The sequence below is a fragment of the Anarhichas minor genome, unplaced genomic scaffold (genome assembly GCF_050575085.1).
Source record: "Anarhichas minor isolate MPS153535 unplaced genomic scaffold, ASM5057508v1 ptg000079l, whole genome shotgun sequence".
Lineage (NCBI taxonomy): Eukaryota > Metazoa > Chordata > Actinopteri > Perciformes > Anarhichadidae > Anarhichas > Anarhichas minor.
The window spans coordinates 800,001-826,805 of NW_027466525.1; the positions used below are offsets into that span (position 1 = coordinate 800,001).

General features: G+C 44.3%; 1 protein-coding gene across 1 annotated transcript in view; it reads left to right on the top strand.

The window, feature by feature from the left end:
- Positions 1 to 26,805, top strand: part of bbs9 (Bardet-Biedl syndrome 9) — a 152,158-nt gene that overhangs the window by 38,408 nt on the left and 86,945 nt on the right. The window contains 6 exon segments of the mRNA XM_076081122.1: positions 259 to 363; positions 5,944 to 5,958; positions 11,428 to 11,568; positions 12,732 to 12,827; positions 12,981 to 13,153; positions 13,336 to 13,488. Coding sequence (XP_075937237.1) covers positions 259 to 363; positions 5,944 to 5,958; positions 11,428 to 11,568; positions 12,732 to 12,827; positions 12,981 to 13,153; positions 13,336 to 13,488 — 683 coding nt within the window.

Sequence of the window (26,805 nt, forward strand, 5' to 3'; positions counted from 1 at the left end):
GGTGTGTTCATGGCTCCCTGGTGATCGAGAGGTTAAGTTGCTGATCATTAGCCACAACGTCTCTTATTTGCTTCCAGCCGGGGACCTTTTGTTGTGTCCCCTCTGTCTCTCCTGTCAGATGTAAAGTCATAGAGCATCCCAAAGAATGTAGAAAGAAATGCTAGCGCTGTAAAACACAACTTCAACAGCTTCAAGACAGGAAGTGACACAAGAACGCTCTACTTTCATGTTTACGTATCTTCCCCCCCCCCCCCCCAGGTGTTGGCTCCTCCACCGTTGTGGCGTTTTCGGCGTTCCTCAACGGCGACTACCCCCCTGCTGACCTGACCGGAGACATCACCGTGTCCTACAGCTCACCGACAGGTAAACACTTACACGCACCCACCCACGCACGCACGCACGCACGCACGCACGCACGCACGCACGCACGCACGCACGCAGAGTGAAGTCAAAGCTTCATGTGTTAAAGCTGCATTCTCTCTCGTGTCCACCAGGGGGCGACTCCTCTGGTTGTATAGAAGTCTATGAGAAAATGACTCTACTTCTCTCTTGATTTATTACCTCAGTAAACATTGTAAACATGAGTTTATGGTCTCAATCTATAGTTTCAAGTCTTCTTCAATACAGCATGATGTTCATTTAGTACATTATGGTCCATTTAGAGTCAAACAGACCATAAAGCAGAGGATGCTTTAGGGCGGGGCTACACAGTGACCGTATGTATACGGCATCTCTACGTTACTGCTCCGTCCATATATGGTCACTTCCTGTTCATTCAAGGCTTCAGAACATCAGTCCACAAACCACGATGTTTGTGACGTCCACTTCTCATAAACATCACATCCAGTGTTGTGTAACGACGCTACCGCTGCTAACAGAGCGCCGACTTGACGTAAGGCCATCTGGGCTCTTTTCCAGACGAGCCCGGTTCATCCCCCCGCTCCCTCCGGCCGTCTGTTTCCAGGCGCTGCAATAATTCTGGAAGATATTACTTTCCCTCTTGACAAACTAACAAAACCACTCTTTATTTCAAAATGTCACAGACGTCCTTTTTTTAAATACTGATTTCAGCGATTGTTGAAAAAGCACGTCATGAAAAATACAAAAATAAATCAGTGTTTTCATGGCTATTGTTTCCTTCGGATTACATTTTCTTTGGCAGGGTTCTGCTGGCGGAACGGTTCCCCCTCCCCAGAAGCACATTTAATGTGAAATGTCTGGAAATATGTGCTTCTTTTTTCTGTCCAGCTTTATTGTGATGCTAAAAATAGCCTGAAATGGGCCTTTTGAAGCCGAGCAGCTGGGGTGGAGCGCGTTAGGGGGCTGATCTCGTGTTTTGGAAAGAGACCTGCTGGACTGGAGGTAGAGTTGGGAAGAGGTTTATTAAAAGTTGGAGCAAGAAGAGGCCTGCAAGGAAAGGAAAAAAAGTCAAGAGAACCGAGATGAGGTATAGGGTAGGAGTTAGACGAGGGGAAGGAGGTGAGTTAAGCCCGAGTGAAGAGGAGGAAAAGGGAGGAACGTTACAAGAGTGTTGAAGACCAAGGAGAGCATTAAGGAGGTTTAAGTTGACCCCTCACCAGGCCTGTGCGTCACGTCTTTTTAAATGTATTTTTAAGATGCTTTCTTAACTCCAGTTACAGTGGAAACATGGACATAACGGTTGGAACGCTCCCCCGCAACAGCCGATGGTCACAACGTGAACACGCTTTTTGGGAAACAGCTGGTCTGAGATCAGTGTTCTTTACCATCACGCTTCCAAATATCTAATGTCACCGAGCAACCTTTGGAGGAACAGGACGCAGACGCTTCAAAAACGCTCCCTTAAAACACATCTACCGCCATTAAAACAGGAAGTCATCGGTAAAGTAGCAAAGCCCGCCTCTTGCTCGCTTTGGCTGCCTCGGTCAACTGTGATCTTTGTTGTAGCTTTTTTTAAATTCTCAATTCCCTGATTCTGTTTGTGATTCTGTGATCACAGAATCTATAGGACGCTATCCAAGGAAACTATGACACATAAAGGGTCATCACGTCATTGTGAAGTGTGAAGTGTGCAAACTTCCATCAAGCTGTTGGTGATATGTAACGATATTTAGGAGAGGAAGGCTAACGCTAGCCAGCTCTCCCAATAATGTTTCCTATTTTTGTCAGGAGGTGGCGCTAAGTGCCAAATTATATATGCCTCTATGCATCCGGACCTTCTATCACTTTGTTGGTCAATGAACTAAGTTAGCATTTGCACTTTGTTTAGCTAACATTAGCAATATCTCTGTTGAGACATCCTACATTGCCTTGGAGATAAAACCGTTACGGTTGGTCAGAAATGATCCTTAATCCCTGTCATGACTCATGTGTGCACTACCTAATGATAGAGATGACTAGTCTGAATGTAAATCAAGGCACTGTACCATACGGTCGAGTCCTCGTGAAAGATATTTACCAAACTGAAAGGCCGTATCATTGAGTCCAGCCAGCTATCATGGTGTCTCTCGGTGTTGCCATCATTCTGACACTCTGCGTCCAGATTGTGGCAACAGAAGATAAAATAGTCGCCAGCTGAGAGTCTGAGTCTTACAAACCGCTGTGCAGTGTTTGGCCGTCCGATAAGCCTTTAAACGCTGTTACTCAGCCTCACTTTCTGGATCGTGTTTCACGTCTCACCCCCCCCCCCCCCCCCGACTGCTTTAACTCGGGGTATGTTTTTGGTCTGTATCCTCGCTCTTAAACTCTGGTGGTGAGCTGCAAAGTGGTCATCTTAAGAGCACAGATGAGTGTGTGTGTGGTTGTGTTTTCCTGCAGCGCTAATCTACATTAATGCCTCGTCTCCATCTCGTCCTCTAAACGCTCTCCTGGTATGGGAGGAATGCATCACTTTGTCTCCGTCTCTTTCTTTCCGTCTCTGCTCCCCACCCAGGGGTGACGATTACGCCTTAACACCACAACTCCACCTCCGCCCCTCGTAACACCGTCCCACCCAGTGGCTACTGTGCCCGTCTTTAAAGACCCACAAAAGGCTTTGACATTTAAGAAGACTGTCGACTCCTTAAGCCCTTCAAAGGAGGCCTCGGCAGGTCCCCGTAGCTGTTACAATCTAGAGAGAATTTCATTAGCACACCCTGACAATAATAAGCTTCACACAAACACACCTCGGAGGGATCAAGTGGTCAAGTTGGCACTCGCAGCACACTCGCAGAAGATCAGTTGAGCGGGTAACTTCCATAAAACACGAGGCCGGCCGTGATTCATCGTCCGCTCGGCCAGTTCATGTGGGAACCCGGTGGAGCTGGCTGGCGGTGTTTTATTGTTTTCTCCCGTTTCATTGAGCTCGCCAGAGAGACGCCATCTCGTTGTGTTGATGGGAGGCTGCGGTGCTCTGGTTAGAGGTCCGTCCTTGTTTAACAGGAAGCTCTCTGTCGGCCAGCTCAAGTCGTTGGTGTCGCTAGTTGCGTCTGCCAAGCAGATCGTGTTCTCAGCCCCGTTTGTTTGTTCGCTCACAACAGAGACTCAGTGACGGAGAGTTAGAACTAGTGGTTATATATTGTTTGTGATGGATTTTTCATAGGATTTCATTTTGGCTGAACTGCTGCACTTTGTCTTTGATTGTCTGATAATATATCAAATATTTTCTGCAAATGCACATTTAAATCTATTTTTCTTCTGATAAACTTGAGAGGCTTTGAATCGTCTTCAGATGAGTTGAGTTATTTATTTCATGTTGATTCTTTGTGTTGTTAATTCCCCTTATCTTCTCTGGGTTGATGAGGCATCTTAGACTTCAGTGTAAATCTCCTTGATCTTTTTTAAAAATATGCAACTGTAGCATCTTTTTGAAGGAGACACAAGTAAATAGACTCATTTCCTTACTAGTAGAAAGGCCAGTGCATGCGGGGGTTTGACAAATTCAACAATAAGTTAAGGACAGCCGTCGAAGAAAAGACATGAAGGAAATTTTGAAAGCTGAGATATTTTATTCAAACAATTATAGCATTTGGGTTTCTTTATTCAATTATACAAAAGAACACCTTCTCAGCCGTCTCCGCTGTTACTGATATCATGAAGGCTTGCAGTCATGAAACACCAGCTAATGGATCCACAACTTCACTCATTTCGGTCTAATTTCTCAGCCGTTGCAGGAGGTTTGAGAACAGGAAAGACTGATTGAACACTGGCTGGCAGCAGGCCAGGAGTGGCTACCGTGTGTGTGTGTGTGTGTGTGTGTGTGTGTGTGTGTGTGTGTGTGTGTGTGTGTGTGTGTGTGTGTGTGTGTGTGTGTGTGTGTGTGTGTGTGTGTGTGTGTGTGTGTGTGTGTGTGTGTGTGTGAGCGCCTTCCTGCTCCATTTGACGTGTCCTATAGGTTTAACTGCAGCTTTCACTCAACATCGATGCTTTTAGTTCTTTCTCACTTATTATTTTTTCCCTCCCTTCCTCTTCGTGTTGTTCTAGCCGTTTGATTTTTCTTTTTCTCATTTCATCCCCGTCGACTTCTTTTCTTCGGCGGTGCAGAGTGGTCAGAAAAGGGTCGAGACAAAGTAATGACAGAAAGTGTGTTTTGGGATTAGATAACGCTGCTCAATATGAACGTATTTAAGGATGGTGTTGAAGTCATCAGGGTTGGATCAGCCATACAAACCCCACCTCCGTGCTAATGCGCTGCTGTATTAAAGATGATGAGATATGAGAGCGTTTCTTACACAGAAACCTGTTTTAATTAAAGTAGAGAGCACCGTAAATCACCACTCAGGCCTCAGACGCACACGAGGAGGTTAGTGATGCTGTATTTGAGTGGATCCAGTTTAATAGGAGACAATATATTGTTTGCTTGACATGAAATGATAATTATATATAACAATTCAATAAAAGACCGAATCCTGCCAGAGTTATTACAGGAAAGAGACGCAGCAGTAAGGAAGCGTGACTCTCGTCGGGTTTAATAACGTGTGAACCCTCTGACTCAGCACCTCGGTGCCTTTTCATTGCCCCCCCGCTACCTGCCATCTGCTTCTCATTCAACCTTCGCAGGAAATCCTCTTCGACCAATCAAATCGGGCCCTAATCTGCCAGACTTCTATTGCGGCGGCCCAAAGGTTAGAGAAGCAGGAGGCTGTTTGTTTGAATCCCGCAGCAGCTGGAGGAGATCTGGCCGTGAGGATAAAAGATGCTCTCCGTTACCGACAGAAGTTCATAGTTTCCTTTAAGCATTTTCTAAATATTGCTCCTCTGATTGACAGATAGGAAACTCCTCGAAATAGGACACAAAAGAAGTTTTTAATTTTTGACTTCCACATGAAAGTTTATAAAAAACCCTCCGTAGATATCTACACGTAGCATGAGCGCTTTGTGGAGACCTCAGGCTGTTCTCATACAGCTTAGCTTAGCTTAACCAAACCTCTGCTACGCTGACACCAGGTGCTATATGATATAATGAAACTAGTATTGCACGATGTTGAGAATGTAATATTGCATATGATCTGGATATTATTGTTCCCAGTAGAGGACAGTTGAGGTGTTCACTGTCGTCAGTATGAATATTTCTGAAGTACGGTTCCTTCTCTTGAGTCAAGAGTTGAACTCTTTCAGAAGCGTAGATGTCTTTTTTCTCCACATTCCGTCAGACCAGTTTTTATACTCGCCCCTCAACGAGCAGCTCTTCAGATTTTTTTGGTATTTGGACGTCTTATCATATTCGGGATCGGTTTGGCTCTCTGCTCTCCTCCAGCGGTACTTTCCAAGTGTGCGGGAAGCAGAACAAAGCAGAGTGTTTCAGTTTGTGTATGAATCCATATGCAGGGAGAAGGAGGTTTCCCAGGGAATCCCCTCCTCTCCAGCTCTCCAGTGGTTTCACTCTGAATACATCTAGAGAGGAGTGATACCTCGCCTCTGTTTCTGGGATCTTTGTCTGAATCTTCTCCTTTTAACCTTTAACTCTCCTCCTCTTCCTCTCTGCAGAGCTTAATCCTAAAGGTAAGTGTTTGGTTTGTAGAGCTAGATAGAATAGAGCAAGTAGAAACACACACACACACACACAAGTAAAAAGACAAAGATGCACTGTAGACATGCACGTATAAATGTATCTGCTGTATTTTGAGACGTACATTTCAAAATTCTCTTTCACACAAATAATAAAACTACACTGTATGCATTCCAACACACACACACACACACACACACACACACACACACACACTACTGTATATACAGGAAGAGACCACTGCCTACTGTTTATGTTCCTGCAACTTGATACTTGGCAAAGGTCTGTACACACACACACTCACACACACACACACACACACACACACACACACACACACACACTTCCTCACCGTATGGAATAAATAAATATCCATTTATATTCTTTTATACTCTGAGCAGTTTACACAGAAATATCATCTGTTCCACATACACACATACAGGCGTACGGAAACACATTGATTCGCATGTTTCAGCGCCGCCACACACACACACACACACACGCACACACACACACACATATTCCTGCAGTAGTGTTCCTAGTTGTCAGCCAGTGTTTGTTTTAGTCCGTCTGAGTTTGTGTGCTTTGATACAGAATAGGATGTCCTGTAATCTATAGTGGGCTTAGAGGCCCTACAGTAACACACACACACACACACACACACACACACACACACACACACACACACACACACACACACACAGTAGTGTACCTCCGCTCCTAACTCCAAATTATGTTCAGATGCAGATATTTTGCATCAACCAAATACATTCTAGGGTAAACGTAACCTGCCAAAAGGTTTTCCTCATAATTGTTCTGCAGATAGCTGTTATAGCTGCGTCAGTTAGCGTCATTTGTGTCAATGTGAAATATATCAGAGATATATCAGAGATAGCCTCTGTCAGCCATGTTTTCTTGCACGGCTAACGCAGCCGCAGCCTCGTCTTCTCTCCGCTGCATTTCTTCGGCCGCTCTGGCTCCAATAAATACGGCTGAATGTCAGAGTTAAGTTGTGATTCAACAAACATATCTCTTCTAAATGGTTACTTTGCCTATTTAAGATGAGAACAGTTGATGCAAAAATGGTTGCCATTTTTTTTTAAACAGTGTGTCCCCAGAAATTGTGTTTGAGAAACCCTGATGTAGAGCGTGGTGCGACCCAGAGGCGCAGACTATAAACTCTAAATCAGAAACAGCCTGTAGTTCTTCCTTGTGTCCAGCTACGTCGCTGTCGTGTCTAATGACGGCGCTGGATGCAGGAAGAACAACATTTCTCCGTCGATACAGCAGCAATTTATCGCTTCCACAGACTGCATTTACCATCAACACCGATCACACACGTACATTAACCCCTTTACACTCCAGGAAAAGATCTCGGTCATTATCACACAACAGAAATGTCGGATCACTTGGAAGCTGAAAGACAGAGATGTGCGACAAAGAACAACATTTATCCAGAAACCCACACCTGGACTTCCTGTCTCAGTGGGCCGTTTAACGCTCATCACCCAACGCAGAATAGCTGCACATTAATGAACAGGATTTGTAGAAGACCGAGCCGTGCTGTGACTGAGTGTATCACAGAGGAAACGATAAAAAGACACGCGCACACACACACACACACACAGACACACACACACACACACACACACACACACACACACATACATAAAGAATGAACATATGTGGTCTTTCCCTGTACACACTAAATCACACACACATGGCTGACATCACTGCAGCTGTGGTAAGAACCTGATCCTGTACAGTGGTCCTCTACTCAAATAAACTCTATGGTCCCCTCCTTCACACACACACACACACACACACACACACACACACACACACACACACACACACACACACACACACACAGCAGCGGTGCTAAATTCAGGCGACATCCACACGACTAAACGTGCTTCTTTTTAAAACGCGTATCTTCTGCTACGTTTAGCCGATGGGCCACGCTACTCAGGCGTTCTGCAACCCATGAAAACGGAGACATTTGGAAACGCTGCTGATGCCGTCTTAGTTTGAAAACTCAGAGGTTGCGTTGTAGTGTGGACGGGCAGAAACGGGAACCTTTTATAAATAATTATTTATTATTATTATTTATTTAGTATTGTTGTATCAAACCTGTCACGATAGAACAAAAGTCCAAACTTAGACACCACTACTTTAAATTGTGATTAAGATATAACTTTATTAATCCCTTTCATTAAGATTACAACAGAACAGCAAAAAACAATAGAATAAATATATAAACATATATGAACAACAGAAAACCAATTATTGTAAAGTGATACTGACACTGCAAAATAGAACACCATAGCAATAAGAGTAAGTAAATATACAATGTAACGCTTTTCACTAGAAAAAAATTAATAAAACACCAAATATTAAATGTGTCTAACGGCTCATAATCACAAACTTGCAGGATAAGTATTCGTGTTATAAAATGAATATACACACACTCAGACACCACTACTTTGACTTGTGATTAATTCTCCTTTAATAAAGGTATAATCTTAAATACATTGTTTTATAACGTAACATGCACCGGTACTTTACCCCGTGGCCGGTGCGCGGTCTGTATTTATGCTAGTTTGATTGATTTTATTATTACATTTTTTCCCGTCCACATTCTGCATAGACCCGCCTACTCTGCCTCTGATTGGCTCGTACTCGTACTTTGTAAGATTATTGCTGACAAACAACATTGTTGGAAGGTTGGTCGGGTTTATGATTTCAACCAGATATGAATGTTTTCATAAGGACGGCAGAGTTCATGTAGAATTATGCACGTTGTCTCTATGGATGGAATAAAATAATAGATCTGCTGGAGATTTAAATAATAATTAACAGATATGTTAATTATTATTTAACATATCAACAACATATCAACAACTGTTGATATGGCACTGATAATGGCATTTAATCACCAGACTTTGAAGTCGATATTATTATTAATAATAATAATAATAATAATAATAAACAGGAGAAGAACCTCTTCGTCGGTGCTCGGGCCCTAATAAATGTGAATAAAGTTTAGAGTCAAAGGGGATAAAGATCTCAGGCAGATGTGGTTTGTGGGTTCATATCAGGCTTTTGGGGACACAGCAGCAGTTTTGTGTTTGCTGATACAGAGCAGGTTGACTTATGGCTTACATTTGTTGCTGTAATTATATATTCAACAGAATACAGATGTCTGGAGGCCCGAAACAGCCTCACATGTGTTGGAAATTATGCTTTTTTATTTTTATAAGGAAGTTTGCGTTGAGAAATTGTACTAAAACACACGCTGGTCGTGCAGGTAAATCTCTGTGAGGGTAGCCTGGGAATGTACAGCACACACACACACACACACACACACACACACACACACACACACACACACACACACACACACTGATAATGAGTAAATGGTTTGAATCTGAGATGGAAACATGTTAGCCAACCTTTCATGACCTCACTCCCTTCCTCTTCCTCCATTTCACCTTCTGTCCTTCCATCCCTTCTTTAATGTCTCCTCCGTTGTCGAGTCATCTGTTTTAATCTCATTCATCTCCATCTCTTGTTTCCTCTCCCTCCCAGTGTCACTGACACTTTTTATTGCGCTGCTTATATCCCCCCCCCCCATCACCAACACCTGAGGAACAGAGTTTCTTGTTTTCATGTTAAAACCCTCACAGCAGGCTGTTTCCACCACAGACTGTAGTAGACGTAGTCGTCGTGACGTCACTCGTTGGTTTGTGGACTGACGTTATGAAGCCTCCAGTTCTGTGATTTTGCCGTCACCATCTTGTTTTTTTGGTACCAATGATATATAATATATAATATAACTTCATATCTTAATGATTCAAAATATAAGGTGATTAAAAATGTCAGTACGTCGATCCAGAACTCAGGAGATAAACGTTTAAGTGTCATCATCACTGTGAGCGTCACTCCTCCAACACGGAGGAAGAGTTTCTCACTTCTGATTTTAAAATTGAGTGAACTTACTATACCTTCACTTTGACAACATGTGGATTTAAGCCTCTCTGTTGTGTTTGTTGCGGAACTTTTGAATGAACCAGGTCAAAGAGTCAGTGAGCAATGAAGAGAGAAAAGAGGACCACAGTCCTTCTTCCTCTCTGAAACTCTCTCTCTTCTTCTTACTGTTTATCTTGCCTCCACGTCCTCTCTTCTTCTCTCTCTCCGCCTCCGTTCATGTAGTCAAACCTAAATTGAATTATTCACATAATCATGTAATAATTGCATGTCTGGTGCACAGTAGTTGGAGGTAATTATCACTATCTGTAACCACCTGGAACGTTCCATGATTCATCCGTCCCCTCCCTCCCACCTCGGCCGTCGTCTCTTGTAGTATTTCCCTCCCCCCTCCCAGTCGTTAGTTCACCCCCCCCCCCCCCCCCCCCCCCCCCGGGTCCCTCGCTCCATCTCTTCTTAACAACTGTTTTCCTCCATCACCCCTTTCCCTTCGCTCTGTTATTCTAGCTAAGTGTAGATTTCTGCCAAGCTCAGCACTGCTTAAGCTCAGGACATATATTATAGTTGGCCCTTAACTCCCCCCCCCCACACACACACCCCCCCCTCCCCCCCCCCCCTACTTTTTTTTTTTTTTTTTTTTTTTTACAAAACTTCCTTTTCGTCTCCTCGACAAACACTCCTCCAAACCTGGTGTTGACGTTGAGTCTCTCGGCCTCGTAGCGCTCAGATGCTCTTGTAATGTGAATATCTGCAGTGTTGACGGTGTTAATGAATGTTAACGCGGCGGCTGTTTGGAGAGAAAGAAGACGACGTGCCGACCGCCTTTGATTCGCTGTCGGGGAGTTCTGAGGAGATGGATGCCACTTTAGGGAAGTGGGCTGTGAAGAGCAGGGAGGCTGGAGAATAGTGTGAAATAATGCAGAATTCAGTCGTTATTATTAATATTAGTAGTTGTAGTAGTCGTAGTAGTCGTTGTAGTTGTAGTAGTAGTAGTAGTAGTCGTAGTTGTAGTAGTCGTAGTAGTCATAGTTGTAGTTGTAGTAGTAGTAGTAGTCGTAGTTGTAGTAGTAGTCATAGTAGTCGTTGTAGTTGTAGTAGTAGTAGTAGTCGTAGTTGTAGTAGTAGTCATAGTAGTCGTTGTAGTTGTAGTAGTAGTAGTAGTCGTAGTTGTAGTAGTAGTCATAGTAGTCGTTGTAGTTGTAGTAGTAGTCGTAGTTGTAGTAGTAGTCATAGTAGTAGTAGTTGCAGCAATTATAGTTCCAGTAGAGGCTTTTCCAAAATAGAAAAATAAAATGTATATTTTCCAACTTCTCTGTTGACCAAAATAAGTAAATGTAATGAAGTCATGATCACTATTTATTTTTCACTTTTTAAATTGCAAACAAATACATAACCCTGACAAAGGGATCCGATGGAGAAAATGCAAAATAAAATCTTTCATTTTTGGTATATTTTCTCTCCTCTCTCCTCAGGAGTTCCCAGGGTTCTCCAGTCCAGGTTCCGTCTTCCTCTGGCGTTGCTGTGTGTTCCGTCCTCTCCGGCCAAAACCACCAAGTTTAAGATCACCGTGGACACCAACCAGCCACCGGTCGACCTCAACTCCGTCTTCCCGGGTAAAAACGCACATCCACACACTCTCAACACGCAGCCATGCCGTTCTCACTTTCACAAACAATCGAGGATTCTGCATTTGAATCACTCGTTTTTCTATAAATCTAAACACATTGTTCAGTTTAAGACTGAGGAGACATCCGTGTGAAGTTTGGCATGTTGTTTTTGAATACGTGAGCGCACACCTCTGATCCTTTGTATTGCTGCTGGTGCTGGTCGGCATGTTGATGAAGGTGGACCTGCAGGTTCACTGTGATTGGGGTGCATAAGTGCGTTTACTCTGGCAGGTATGGTGAAATGCAGTGCACTATAAAGGTCATCAGCTGCCATCAGCATTCATATCTATACAACCAATGTGTTCAGGATTACTATGCAAGTGTGTGCGTTGTGTTCACAGTGTCCTGCATGGTAGTGTGCTAACGGACGTCTCTGAAATGGGACACAGCATTTGAGGAAAATAAGAAAGGCACTCTAAAAGAAGAAAAATACTTTGATTTACACATAGTTTAGTAAGTGGGAAAGGGAATTATTTTACATCATCAAACCTTCAGAATGTACGTACAGCTCTCGAGATAACAGCTGCTTCATTGCTTCACAGCTGTATCTGTGTGTGATGGTTGTGTTCTCACACAAGGTGGCGCAGGTTCAAACCCCGGTGTTTGTTCTGAGCATCAGAGATTAATCACCGAAGGTGCTCAGATTCTACAATCTACTTTTTTTAAGGCTGGCATTATAGTTCACGTAAAGGGAAAGAGAAGTGAGTGCGTTACACGAAGTGAACGGAAACCCCGGAGAGGGAATGAGAGAACGTGTATACATTGACACGAGTAATCAATTGTTATGCATCTCTGTATGTGGTTGTGTATTTATGTCAGTGTGTTTATGCGTGTTTATTTATTTGTGATTGTGTGTGTGATTGTGTGTGTGTGTGTGATCCAGCCCTGGGAATCTCTGTTCTGTTTCCCAGTTATCTGACAATCGGCTACAATCAGCAGCTCCGACGTCCAAACACACTCTGCTCATAAAGAGGCATTTGTTTAAGCCCGCTTGTATGTGAACAGTGTGACTGTATCTTGTTCACCTTTCTGTTGTTGTTGTTGGCGTCTCGCATCGTGATAGGCCGTCCTATCTGTCTCATCGCGCTGCCGTCTGTCTCTCTCTGCAGAGTTTTCAGCGAAATCCGAAGATAAGGACGGGAATAGTTTGGCTTTCCACTTCCTGTCAGGAGCGACGGTGACCGTGCTGGCCTCCAAGACCTCCCGTGAGTCCTGACAACAACACCTCAACCCACTACTATTTCATCCTTAAACCCTATTCAACCATTTAGATATCTTTAAATACCTTTCTGCAACCTTTTAATGCTGATACATTATTTTATGTCTTTCCTCACTTCACTACACATTTCATTTGTCAGAGCGTTACCGCATCCAGAGCGACCGTTTTCAGGACATGTGGCTGGTGGTGAAGGAGTTGGTCCAGAGGTTCGACCAGCATTTCTCCAAACTGGGAGTCAAAGACTTCAAGAAGAGCTTCAGCGGGCCGCTCCCCCTGCAGGAGTACTTCCTGACTGTAGACCACCACTTCCAGGTACGCGCCGAAGCCGGTGCCCCAGTTGACCTTAAGAGAGCTAAACAAGCATTCCCAAGTAAACAGGAAGTTGTCTTGTCTCCCTGTGTGTGTGTGTGTGTGTGTGTGTGTGTGTGTGTGTGTGTGTGTGTGTGTGTGTGTGTGTGTGTGTGTGTGTGTGTGTGTGTGTGTGTGTGTGTTAGCTGCGTGTCAGTGCTCGGCAGTACCAGGATCTGCTGTCAGAGCGGGCCGTCCAGTTCAGAGCCATCCAGCGCCGCCTGCTGACCCGATTCAAAGACAAAACCCCGGCGCCGCTGCAGAACCTGGACACACTGCTGGACGCCACTTACAGCCAGGTCGGAGGACACGCACACACACACACACACACACACACACACACACACGGGTCACATGGGGGACACCTGGATGGGGGGGTGATCGGAGGGGACAGCTTGTCCGATGCGACCTCGAGTCGTTTCCTGAAGTGGAACGTCTTTTGGGAAAAGGAGCAATTTGAGGTGGTTGATGTGAGCGACTGCACCACAGACTGTATATCACAAGTGGACATAGTCGCCATTTTGGATTACGGCCGTTGCCATGTTGGGTTTTCTTTGCCAACAAAAGTGACATAGAGACACCGTATTACGTCTCTGGTGTTGCTGGCTTTTGTATATATATACACTTTATATATATATATATATTATATTATATTTTTATTTGTCTGACCCGTGGAGGTAAAGTTTACCTCTGAGAGTATTTCCCACTGTCCCGCTCTCTTTTGCTGTCTTTCATTAACTCACGCAAAAACACACACACACACACACACACACACAGACACATACACACACACAGCGATGACGTGTTAGTGTAGATTTACAGTGTGAGAGCTGTATTCTGCTGATTTATGGACTTCCTCCCTTTTGGTGATTAGCTGTGAGCTCACACCCAGTTGGACAGAAACACAAAGTCACGTTAGTTTAAACAGACGCAACCTGTTACGGACACACTTGTAGCTGCACGCCCATGTGTGGACACTCTCTAGCTCTGTGTGTGTGTGTGTGTGTGTGTGTGTGTGTGTGTGTGTGTGTGTGTGTGTGTGTGTGTGTGTGTGTGTGTGTGTGTGGTTGAGGTCCATGCAAAGCTGATTTTGAAACAAAGCAGCCGTTATGCTTTTGTCTCGCCCTTTGTTTAAGTTTGACGTATGGGAGGGTGGAACTGCTTTTATTGTCTCTGTGGTAGTGTGTGTGTGTGTGTGTGTGTGTGTGTCTGAGGCAAAGTGATGGTTCCTTGCCGCTGCTTGTTTACTCTAGAGGCCGACTCGGCGGTCATCCGCTCCACCGTCCATTAGCTACTCGTTAGCGTAGCGAGGCCGCGTGACATCATCTCTTCATTAGCTGTGAGAGCCGTCGGTACGTCAGCGCTCGGCTCCCCGTGATCACAGCCGCTCTCTCCGTCCAGCAGCTCTTAACAATGCATTAATCTAGCGCACGGTAACTTCCACCGAGTTCAGCGAGAGGGAATGAATGAGCTTGTTGAAGTTTCTTAATGCCGTTCTAACCCAAATAAACAGTGATCACCTCGGGTTTGGCTGCGATCTCCCAGGGAGCCAGTTCTTAAGTTAAATGTTAATGTCCTCACTGTTTCATTTCTACCGCCTGAACACTTTAATCAATCGTACTTCAAGCAATCGTACTTCATCAGCAATGTTTCTGTAGGCGCGAAAGACAGAGACAAACAGAAAATCCACATTTAAAAGGTCATTTGAATACATAGTGAAACTCAATCTATTTAGTTTAACTTAAAACTTGAGTTAGTTTTCAACCGCACGGAGCTGATGCGACGAGGACACGCTTTGATCTTTTAGGACATCGCGTGTTTTCCTGGCAGCCATCTTCTTATTGTTTATATATAACATATCCCCTCTGTTGTATGAGAGACACACGTAGGGACCATGATGCACAGTGACTGATAGACCGTCATAGGATCTGCTGGTAGAAGTCACCGTATTATCTTTCCCACATCTATTCATCTCTAAAAAACTTTGTGAAACTTCTTCAAACTTTGAGTCTTAATGCCAGTTAATCACTAATGCCATTAATGCTTTCTGCTGTCACTCCTGTCCATCACCCCTTTCTTCCTCTCCCTCTCTCTCTCTCTCCCTCCGTCTTCCTCTCTTCCCGCTATCCGAGTGGCTCGTATGCGGGAAGTTTCTGACACACTATACACTCTGTAATGTATACACGCCCGCCATAATGGAGGCTATCGACGGCTGGTCGGAAGAGTGATGAATGCGTCAAATTAATAATTCATGTCAGTATTAGGAGTCGTGCTGTGAGGGCCAGCTCAGCAAGTTTGTCTTCTGGACGGATTTCATGAGGATACATCACATCCTCTTTCCTAATAGAAGGCTAGCAGAGGAGTCGGATAAGCTTAAATTTAAATATGATGATTTACAGGGTTTATTTTGTCTCTATGGATTTTCTTTCCTTCATTTCTATCAATTTTCCATTTTATTTCTCATTCTTTTTAAGTGTATTTTCTTATTTCTTTAAGTCTTTGTTGGGATTTTTTCTTCTTCTCCTTTTTCTATTCTTGTTTCGTACCTTCTTGCTTTTTCTTTTGACAAGTAGACGGTAAACAAACGTTTTAATTTAAAATAAACAGTGAACCTTTTAGATTCCCATTTTTATTAGTTGCACATTTTACGTTGCTCAAAGGCACTTCAGTGGTCTTGAAACAGGAAGGTACTTCTCCCACGCAATCTTTGTTTTAAACTTAATTGATGAGTTCCTGCTCAATAAACCAGGTGAAGCCTCACAGGACTCTTTTATAAAGTAGACTCCTTCCAGCAATCACACTGTTGTTAGAGCGCTGGAGGAATGTGTGGCCAATCAGGAATGCTGGTGAACCAGGCACCTCTTTCATTTTGGGCCCGGAGGAATGTCTGCAGGGTAAATTGTCTGCATCAATCTTAGGTGACGGGGTGGGGCGGGGGGTTTCCCCCTCGTTAGCGGTGTGTGTCTCCACATGCAGCGGCCGGCCATCGCCGACGAGCCGCCAGGAGATAAGAGGAGCGAGCTCCCTGAGAGGATACTCTGTGGTCCGCCGCACATTTCTTGCAGCCGAGGATAATATTTCCATTGTTTATGCTGCCTTTTTATGAGCCCAATATTTTATTCATGAATTCCTGAGAGGCCGAACTTCACATGTGTGTGAGTGTAAAGCGCGGGGGGAACTTTGTTTTTCCATCCGTCGACCGCAGTGGCTGCACTCCAAAAAAATAATCCACCCGACGTTTGAAACCACTCGGCCGGCCGAATGTGATTGATTGAGCTCCAGGACAGAGCGAGACCCATGAATGATTGTTTGTTATGTGTCAAAGTGACCGGGGGAGAAGACAAACCTGAATCCACCACGTTGTTTGGTCATCGGGGGTCCTTTGCAGTCTATCTGTCCTGGTACGAGGTGTTTGTCTCTCCCCCGTCACTCCTTAAAAAGCCATCCGTCACAGCAGCCCCTGTGTTTTACACTCTCCCCTCTAACTGGTGTTTGATTAATCTGTGGCAGCCAGAGGCTAGCCTGGCGCTAGTGCGCCTCGGCTAACTAGCTCGCTAACCTCTCAAATTCAGGGGGAAACCCAGGACTGCCACTCAAAGACATACAAAAAGGAGTTTTTCGGAAATGGATGCTGAGAGGCCAAAGGGGGCGGAACAAAAGGGAGAGTTTCCATAAATATTTCCCCCCGGTGCCGTTTCCTTCTGGAGGTGAAACGTCCGTTGTTTGTTAGTATTAGCATTAGCACAAGGCTAGCGAGCCCTGACGTGGGCGGGGGAGACTCGGGGAGCCGGGCCCGGCCGGGCCGAGCCGAGCCTCCCTGTAATTACGAGTTCAAACGCTGGAAGAGGGGGAGGCTCGCTGACTGATGGGGTGACTGACAGGCCGTCCAGGGGCCTCGCAGGGCCCCTAATGGAGGCTTCTGGGAGACAGCCTCTTGATTTATCTGGCCCCAAATGGAGCTCTAAACATGGCTAAACACAGATCCCACTGTGGAGCGCAGGACCACCACCATTAACAGTCGGGCCTCTCACTCTGTGTGTGTGTGTGTGTGTGTGTGTGTGTGTGTGTGTGTGTGTCTAAGAGCGCATGAGGAAGTGTGCATTTCAAGTATGTATATATATGTACGTGTGTTTCATTTGGCCGTTTTTTCACATTCATGACTGTGTGTTTATTAATGTGTGTAATCATATTTCAGTAGATTGTGTGTGTCTGCACGCACATAGACATCAGTGACGTTGTTCATTGACTGTGTGTGTGTGTGTGTGTGTGTGTGTGTGTGTGGGTGTGTGTATTTAAGTAGATTATATCTGCTTTTTTACCTCCTGTTTTTATGTGCACTAGAGGTTTTTAGGGGTCCAAACATTTGGACCAAATTAAAAAACGCTCTTTTGGAGAAAACGACTGAAACCCGGTGTGCAAAAATACACTTTCAGCAAAAGAGACCTGATCTGAGGACAGTCGCTATAGACCCAAGCAGCTCGCCCCACTCGCCTCTCTCTCTCTCGCTAACCGGACACACAAACCTCCAAGAAGAGGAGAAACGACGTCCTGCTTTAGTCCAGGTTCTCACGCAAAGGCACTGGATCAAATTCTCCCACAGGGGGTCCATTGAGGGTCCACAAACAGACGTGAAGACGGGCTCATGTCATTAACGGAAGACAATCGTCTCTCGCACTCACTGCTCATATTTGTGAATAAAAGTTGTGCAGTTTGAATAATGAAACCTGCTGGACATTAGTCAGCTTCTAAGAGACATTTATAGTGAGGATTGCAAGTGACAAACATTTGTCAGGGGGTCTGAAGTGTCAATCAAGGGGTCTCGGACTCTGGACTCGAGGATAACTGGAGGAAGAGAAGCAGCAGAATGGTACTTAACAAGCCTGTGATCAGGATCAGAGAGAACATCTGGTGAGATCCAAACCTGATCAACACATGCAGACCTGCAGCAATGCAACCTGAACGCTGGTAGGATACAGGAGGATCATGACGCATGCACTCTTGTCACAGTTGACTGGTTGGTGTCATGTTTGCACATTAACAAGTGTGTGTTCATGTAGAACAGAGAGTGTGTGTGTGTGTGTGTGAATGGCAGGCTCTTAGGTGCCCTGTGTGTTTGTGTATCAGATTAAAGGGCCGACGGGAGCCGAGAAACTTCCTCTCCCTCTCTCTCTCTCTCTCTCTCAGTCATTCCTCCCCAAGGACATGTTTCACCCCAGGTACACACACATTTACACCCTTCAGTGCCTCTCTCTCTCTCTCTCTCTCTCTCTCTCTCTCTCTCTCTCTCTCTCTCTCTCTCTCTCTCTCTCTCTCTCTCCGTCCTACACACACACACACACACACACTGAGGCTGAATGGAGCACAGAGGGGTGATGGTGGTCTGGTTTGTTTTCCTTTAGACAGTCTGTTTATGTGACTGTCTGTCTTATCACTGAATGGCTGTCTTTCATTCAGCTGACTGACACTCAATGGTCTGTGTGTGTGTGTGTGTGTGTGTGTGTGTGTGTCCTGAGTGAGGGATTTAGTCTTATCCCTCGATGAAGAGCCACAGCAAACAGCTCTAGCTGTGTACAGGCCCACGGAGTGTTGTTCCAGGTGTTTGCTGAAGTCGAGTAGTACAACTAGTTACTTTAAAGGTATAATGTGCAAGAATTTCCTAAAAAAACAAGTATTTACTGATAAAAAAACAATCCATCTCAATCCTCATTTATGTTAGAGAGTGAAGCGTGTGGATGTGTTTATCTGTGCGTTAGGACGTGACTGCTGTGAAACAATCAGAAAATACAGTTTCTTTTGATTCCTGGCTTTGTTCTCACCACAGACTGGATATTAGAAGTGGAGGCATCATCGTGACGTCACCTGTTGTTTTGTGGACTGACGTTTGGAAGCCTAGAGTTTGGTGATTTCACCGTCGCCATCTTGTTTTATTTGCAGCCGTTTAACAGAAGTTACCAAGTGACCATATCTGGACTGCGGAGGAGTGAAGTAGACTCTGTATACGTCTCTGGTAGAGACCTGTCAATCACTGTGTAGCCCCGCCCTAAAGCATCCCCTGCTTTATGGTCTGTTTGACTCTAAATGGACCATAATGTACTAAATGAACATCATGCTCATCTATTGCCGCCTGGTTCTCACCAACGCCGGTCCCTCTCTCTTCCTCTCTGGCTCGCCTGTTGAGCCAGAGAGGAAGGTCGTACAAACTGATAATGTGAGAACATATTCTACCTTTTTAAAGGTGCACGATCAGGGATGAGGAGATTGGGTCGATACCCTCTCAACGGCTCTCAACATGTCGACGTTGAGCCGGCGGCTCACATGCACTAAAAGCACTGGTGGCCGGCTCAACACAAGAAAGAACAGAGAGAGAGAGACTCCACTATATCTTCACATAGCTCAGGTGTTTGCTGCTTTATGTTCAGCTACAAGTCAAATCGTTCACCGTGTACATCAGAGTTTCATTCATTTAAAAGCATGAATGTTTGTAGAAGTTTGTAGTGAGTTTAATCTATTCATCCGCTTCAAAACTTTTTGTGATGAGCAAACCCCTGTTTCATTATTTAGGGTTTAAATTACGCCTCCGTTCAATTTCTAGGTAGCATTAGGTCATTAAAAGGTCTGTTCACAGTTAAAACCGTGTCAGGTTTAGCTTTGTTGAAGCTCGTTACATCAGTAGGATCAGATGACTTCTCTCTGATAGAACTTTGGTTGTCAGCCCAAACCGAATCAGCCCCGCCCTGAACACCGGTCTGGCTCTGATTTCTCTCTATTCCTTCTGGCTTCATCATTTTTTTTATCTTGCCCAGATTGGAATCAGGTTCGATGCTCATTAAATGCCGCAGCGGTTGCGGGCGGGACGACACGCAATCCACATCGGTTCCAGTAGGGTCAGTTCAGATATCTTTTGGGGGGGGACCCGCGAAAGTCGTGTAAAAACAATCACAGAAGGACGAGAGCGAGGAGGAAACATCTGTACTGTTCTTTATCAGACAGACGCAGACGACCTGCCAGAGGATTTCCTCATAGATGTGGTGGCAGCTGGAGGAGGCTTTATTATTAACACATGGATGTGGTGGTGGTGGGGGGGAACAAAGACAACACAAAGAATGAGAATACTAGATATACCAACTATAAAGATGAGGAGGGAACTGAACTACAGGAGAGACGGATGAAATGCAAAGAGTTTAAGAGATGCAAAGAAACAAAACATGGAAGAGATGGATGGAAACACAATGCAACTCTGTTTTTACGTTTAGTTGACGGTGCAGGACAGATGTTGATGAGATGGACATACAAAGATGTGTCTTTCTGTTGTGAATCAAAGATTGTGAAACAGGAGAAGAGATGAACTCCACAGAGACTTAAGAAATATGAAAAGAGAGATTTGAATGAGGCAGACGGAGAGAGAGTGGTGGATGATCTCCTCTTCCTCCGGCTCTCCTTCCTGCCCTCTGATCTCACAGCTGAAAGAATCAAAGAACAAATCTGACTTTTATTGTCTGATTTTATTGCCTATTGATCTGCTTCCATCTGTCTGCTGTCTGCCCTGCGACCGACGGAGAGATCCGAGCTCTCCATCAGAGAAGAGGACGTTTACTGAGGGCGAGGACGCTGCATATCAGGCTGTTCTCTCACAGCGTCCGTAGTAATCCTTTTATTATAGATTATAGATATACGAGTACGTAGGGACGGGTATCGTTAGGATTATATCCATACTAGTACTCTCATCGGTTTGGTTCCTTATCGATACTCTTATCGGTTCTTTTTGATTATTTTGTGAGAAAAAAAGACGAATAATTAAGAAAATAATCAACATTTCTTTATTCTTCTTCTATGGAAACAAAGTTTTTCTTGAGCAGCAACACAAGAAGTTCTAAAATCTTTATCTCAGCAAATCAATGATCTCAGTGATTATCTTTCATTGATGATCCTGTTCTTGTGATCAAACTCCGTATGACATCACTACCGTATGACATCACTACCGTATGACATCACTACCGTTACCTGAGGGCTGCTCCACAGACAGACTGATGTTCTGCTTGTTGGTCACATGTTGTGATGAATTTACTTGTGAGGGTTTTATTGTGTTTGAGACGACCAGAGTTCTACAATGTTTCCTTCTCTCTGATCATGATGTGAGTCTCACGCTGTACTGAGAGGAGACAGAGAGACAGAGACAAAGAGACCGAGAGACAAAGAGACAAAGACAAAGAGACAAAGACACATACAGAAAGAGACAGAGAGAGAGACAAAGAGACAGAGAGAGGATGTTTGAGTACTAAGAAAGTACCGATAGCAGAACTGTTAACACTGATACTCTGGGTTTTTACTCATTTAGAACTGGTTCCTGGTTAGAAGTGAGTTTCGGGGGGGCATCTCTATAGTATGTAATCCACGTAATCATGAACCAGGAGCTATAAAGAGAGCAAAAACACACACAGGTGGGAGGGTCCAATATAAAACGGTCTTTCTCAGGAGACTGCTGTTTTCTGCCTGATGTGAAATGAGAAGTTAAGGTTAACTTCGTACTAAAGTTTTGTCACTTCTGTAGTTATTATAACCTTAAACCCTCTTTTCCTAAAACTAACCAAGTAGGTTTTTTTTCTAAACCTGACTGAGCTTGTGCACATACATCTGTGTTTCTGGAGGGTCTAACCCACAAACAACCCAGTCACTTTGTTTTGTGGGCTGCCTGGATCACAACACATGTGATTCAACAAGCCAATCAGATTTGTCTCCCCTCACTACTGTATGTCACATGTAGGCTCATTAGAATATACCGCCCGCTTAACTTCCTTTACATGTACATTTTTCTTACAAGCCAATCACAGCTGACTGGCCTTTTTCGGGAGGGATGTCTTAAAGAGACAGGCGCTAAAACGGCGCGTTTCAGACAGACGGTGAATACAGGTTTATTCAGACAGACAGTATGAGACAAATAATGTGTTTCCTGAACATTAAAGCATGTGAACATGTTCCTGTAGAAACCCCAAAATACAAGGATGAACCTGGAAATGAGCATGAAATGTCACCTTTAAAGGAAGGACTTAAAGACGCAGTGTAAGAAATAAATACTCAAACAAAGCTGCAGATCAATCAGTGGAATAGATAAAGCACAGGAGGAAACAATCAGATGACTCAGCATGAGGACGAGGAACTAGTTCAAAACAGGATGAAGATTAAAAACAAGAGTTGAACAGAGAATTGATGAAACCTTGAGTGAACTGTTAAATGAGAGGAAGTCAAACATTAGAAGATAATCGGTACAGTGTGAGTTTAAAGGCTAATTCATTATTCATAATTCCTTTAGTCCCCTGAAGAGACAGTCATCCGTCCTGCTGTGCTCCAGTTAGAGTTTATATATTCAAACTGGAGTCCTGGCCGGTGCCTGAATGAAGAAAAGGTTTCCCACCATGCTTACCGCATCATTTCTCATTGTGTCCTGTTGCTGGGCGCCGAGCAGAGATTTAATAAATCATCCATGTTGGAAAGCTTTCACGCTGAGAGGAGATTAGAGAATTACAGCCTGCAGCTTTAATTAAACCGTCTGATGGTTCAGTGCCAACAGTCCAGGCCTGACCTGGGAAACCTGTAACTCCACCATCATCTGGACCCGCCTCGATGAAGACCTGGATCCCACTTCATTCGGCCTGGTGTCAAAGGTCAGCGCTGACCTCGTGTCGTGGTTTCAAAACTTCACTTCTGAGTGTAGCAGAGAGAAACCGCAGCAGGGCGCTCTGGTCGTGGGAAGCTTTTTTTGTTTGGCCGCAGAGTAAATGAAATCAACTTCGCAGCTCCCGAGCCGGTGTGTGGAGTTTCACGCTGTCGGCCATGTCGACCACAGACTGTAAACTCGTATGCTTTCAATGACGTTACGAGTCAAGAGACCACAGGGAAAGGGTGATTGGAAACATCCATCTGCTGCGTCTCTGGTCTCCACTAGTGGCAGTGAGTGGAGTAAGACACATTGAAGCAGGCTTTTCAGTGTCAAAAACACACTTCAGAGTGATGCTCATTGTAATATGAAGCAAGGAAAAGTAAACGCTCCTTGAACCACAACGTCCCACAACCTGGGTTTTATACACAAACTATTTCCTGTTTCCTGGTTAATACAACAACAGGAAAAACTGGTGCATACGTAAACTAAAAACGCTGATATGTACAAAATATACGTATCACTGCAGATACATGAGAGTCCTTTAGAATTCATGCAGTTCTGGGAGTCGGCAGCGATTCAAAACTCAGCAGCACAACTTCCTCTTGGCTCCCCAAATTCATCTGTTTCATGGATGAATGCCCTGTTCTTAAAATGGCTGATTAGCATTTAGCCCATTAAGGCCCCGATCACACAGAGATGCGTCGCTACAGGACTCGCCAGCTGAGAAACAATCCCTCGGCGAAGCAGCTGATGATGGTGGAGATCAAATGTAAATAACGGGGAGAGAATGGATTCAATGCAGACATGGAGCTCTCTGTGTGGAATGAGGAGGAGGAGGGGTGGAATGAAATAGTTAATAGTAGTTAAAATCATCAGCTTTCGTCTGCCTTCGTTCCCACCTCATCGACCGACATCTAAACAGGAAGTCAGTGAAGCCCTCCTCTTGTTCGTGTTGATCGGCGGCCGGAGCCAAGTGTCACATTGACGAGCTGAGGAAAGTTGAGAATGTTATGAAAGCGAAACACGTCTTGGTGTGATGGCACAAGTGTATCTGGAATAGTTCTAGATTTTAACCGTCTTCCTTCACTTCGATGCACAAGGTTTGAAATGCTGACGTAACAACACAGAACTGTTCTGTTACCTTTGAGTGATCCGTGACTTTATTACTATAAATGATATGAAGGATAACACAACATGGAATCAGTTTAACGGGCCTAACGACGTTAGTTTGTTTATACGATGAAGAATCATCACATCAGCAGACTGAACTTTTAGGCTAAAAACACGTTTTGACTGAAGCTGAAGTTGTACCTTTTAAAAAACAACTCCCGGGACAAAAGATGTCTTCATTTAAAAAACTATATATAAATATATCTCCCTAGTCTCCCCTATCTGTAATAAAGGCTGTAAATGCACCAGAACTCTTAAAAGTGAACCTCTAAAGTAAAGTAAGTCAGAGGATTAGATTAATAAACAGGGTTTAAGTGACTAAATGTTAATACTCACGATGATATGAAGTAAAGTAAGTTTGTTAAATTAATCTGCAACATGAATAAAAGTAGTTTTTTTAAGGACAAAGTTTATGTTGGAGTGGACATTAAAGTGGATTTATTTATAATAAGATTATTCATTATTATTATCCAAGTTCAAACCCTGAAATCAAAGTGAATATTGTTTCTGTTATCAGTCCCGTTGTGTTTAATGTCTGATCCCAGGTCAGCGCAGACTAATCACTCTTTGTTTAAAACCAGCAGGGCTCTGTCTGCAGGTCAGTAGAGGATACACCCCAAATAATAAGATCACACACACACACACACACACACACACACACACACACACACACTGTGTCAACATGATGGAGGACATTTTCCACGTGTATCTGATTTTTTTTTGATGAATAAATTCCTCTTGCTGATGGAAAATGCCATTTCAACAATGACCAGTGTGTGTGTGTGTGTGTGTGTGTGTGCGTGTGAGCGCGTGTGTGTGTGTGAGCGTGTGTGTGTGTGTGTGTGTGTGTGTGTGTGTGTGTGCGTGCGTGAGCGTGTGAGTGTGCGTGCGTGCGTGTCATTCCATTATTTAATTAGCTGTAAATATAGCGGTGCACGCAGCGCGTCATGCGGTCTGCATCTATGGAAAACCATATGCACAATGGGACAAAGTCTGGCAGCCTGTGTAGCTGTAATACGGTGGAACAATGTATACAGATCTGCATTCAGAGCTGTGGCTAATGGATTTCTGGGCGCAGGCTGGAGAACGTGTGTTTATGTCTCCGTTCTAAGTAGCAGATCAATGTGGAGCCGCAAGCAAATGAGAATCTTGAGAGTTTTAGTCATGTGCTACTGGTTCCTGCTTTTTGTTATGCATAAAAAAATACTCACTTTTATTATTACTGATACGTTTCATCAGAAGATATAATTATGAGAAGGGAGTAAAGATTTTCAGCCATGTCAAAGGATCACGGACTGTTTATAAGAAGTGGACGTAGTCATCGTGACGTCGCTCGTTGGTTTGTGGACTGATGTTTTGAAGCCTCGAGTTCGGGGATTTTGCCGTCGCCATCTTGGATTATGACCATGTTGTTGTTTTTTGCAACCAGTGAACAGGAAGTGACCATATCTGGACTGAGGTGGAGTGACGTAGAGACGCCGTATACGTCTCTGGTAGAGACCTGTCAATCACCGTGTAGCCCCGCCCTAAAGCATCCCCTGCTTTATGGTCTGTTTGACTCTAAATGGACCATAATGTACTAAATGAACATCATGCTGTATTGAAGAAGACTTGAAACTAGAGATTGAGACCATAAACTCATGTTTACAATGTTTACTGAGGTAATAAATCAAGAGAGAAGTAGAGTCATTTTCTCATAGACTTCTATACAACCAGAGGAGTCGCCCCCTGGTGGACATTAGAGAGAAGGCAGCTTTAACACTTGAAGCATCGGCTTCGCTCTGCAGAACCGGAGGTTGTCGCCTACACAGGATGTATAGACGTGCTCAGTTAAGGAGCAACTGGACTCGATGAAGGCTTCCTCAGTTCCTCTCAGCCTTTCGCGCGGGTAAAAAAATCTTCATCATCGGTCCGATTTCCCTTTAGAGGCGAAATATCTTCAAATAAATCGACAGCAAGTCCTCCGACACTCCTACAATGCTTCCATCACCCGGCTCTCTATTTCCATTAAGACGCGTTGGGCTTTGATTTGATTTTTCACAGAATATCAAAGTATAAAATAAAGAACCCTCTCAATCCTTTCGGCCTTGTTGCTGTCTGGAGGGAATTTGTCCCTCGCTTTAAAAGTGTCCTCCAGACTACTTATGGAGGATGGGACCAGGGATTTTCTAGCAGAAGGCTGTTGGTTCGAGACCGGTGTTTATGTTTTGTTTACATAAATACAAGTATATTGTGTGTGTGTGTGTGTGTGTGTGTGTGTGTGTGCGTGTGCGTGCCACCAGTGTGTTTGATCGGATTAGCTGTAATTAGCTTAGCATCAAGCTATGTTATCGGTGTGTTAGCATCACAATAGCATTAACATCGGCCCAATTGACTTCACATTAGCACTTTTAGCTTTTTGATTAGCTTTCGGCTCCTACAGCTGTAAGTTTATGGAATTATGACTCGGCCTGCCAAAGCTCCTCAGCTCCAAATTAGTGTTGTTTTCACCGGGACCAAAACCATCACCTCAGACCTGGCTCTCTCTCTCTCTCTCTCTGTGTGTGTGTGTGTGTGTGTGTGTGTGTGTGTGTTGGCTTCTCAGGTCTCTCTGGTCTGGACTGCATCAAGTGTGTGGTTCAATGTTGGACCGTGGGGACACTGAGTGTGTACAGGTTGTGTGTAGGTGAGCAAGGGTTGTGCATGCGTTTCTGCATCAGTGTGTGCGTAGGTTTGTGTTTGTGTGTGCAACATTCTGGGACAACTTTTTTTCTCTTTCTCCGTCAGACGAAAACAGTTTTCTTTATTTTTT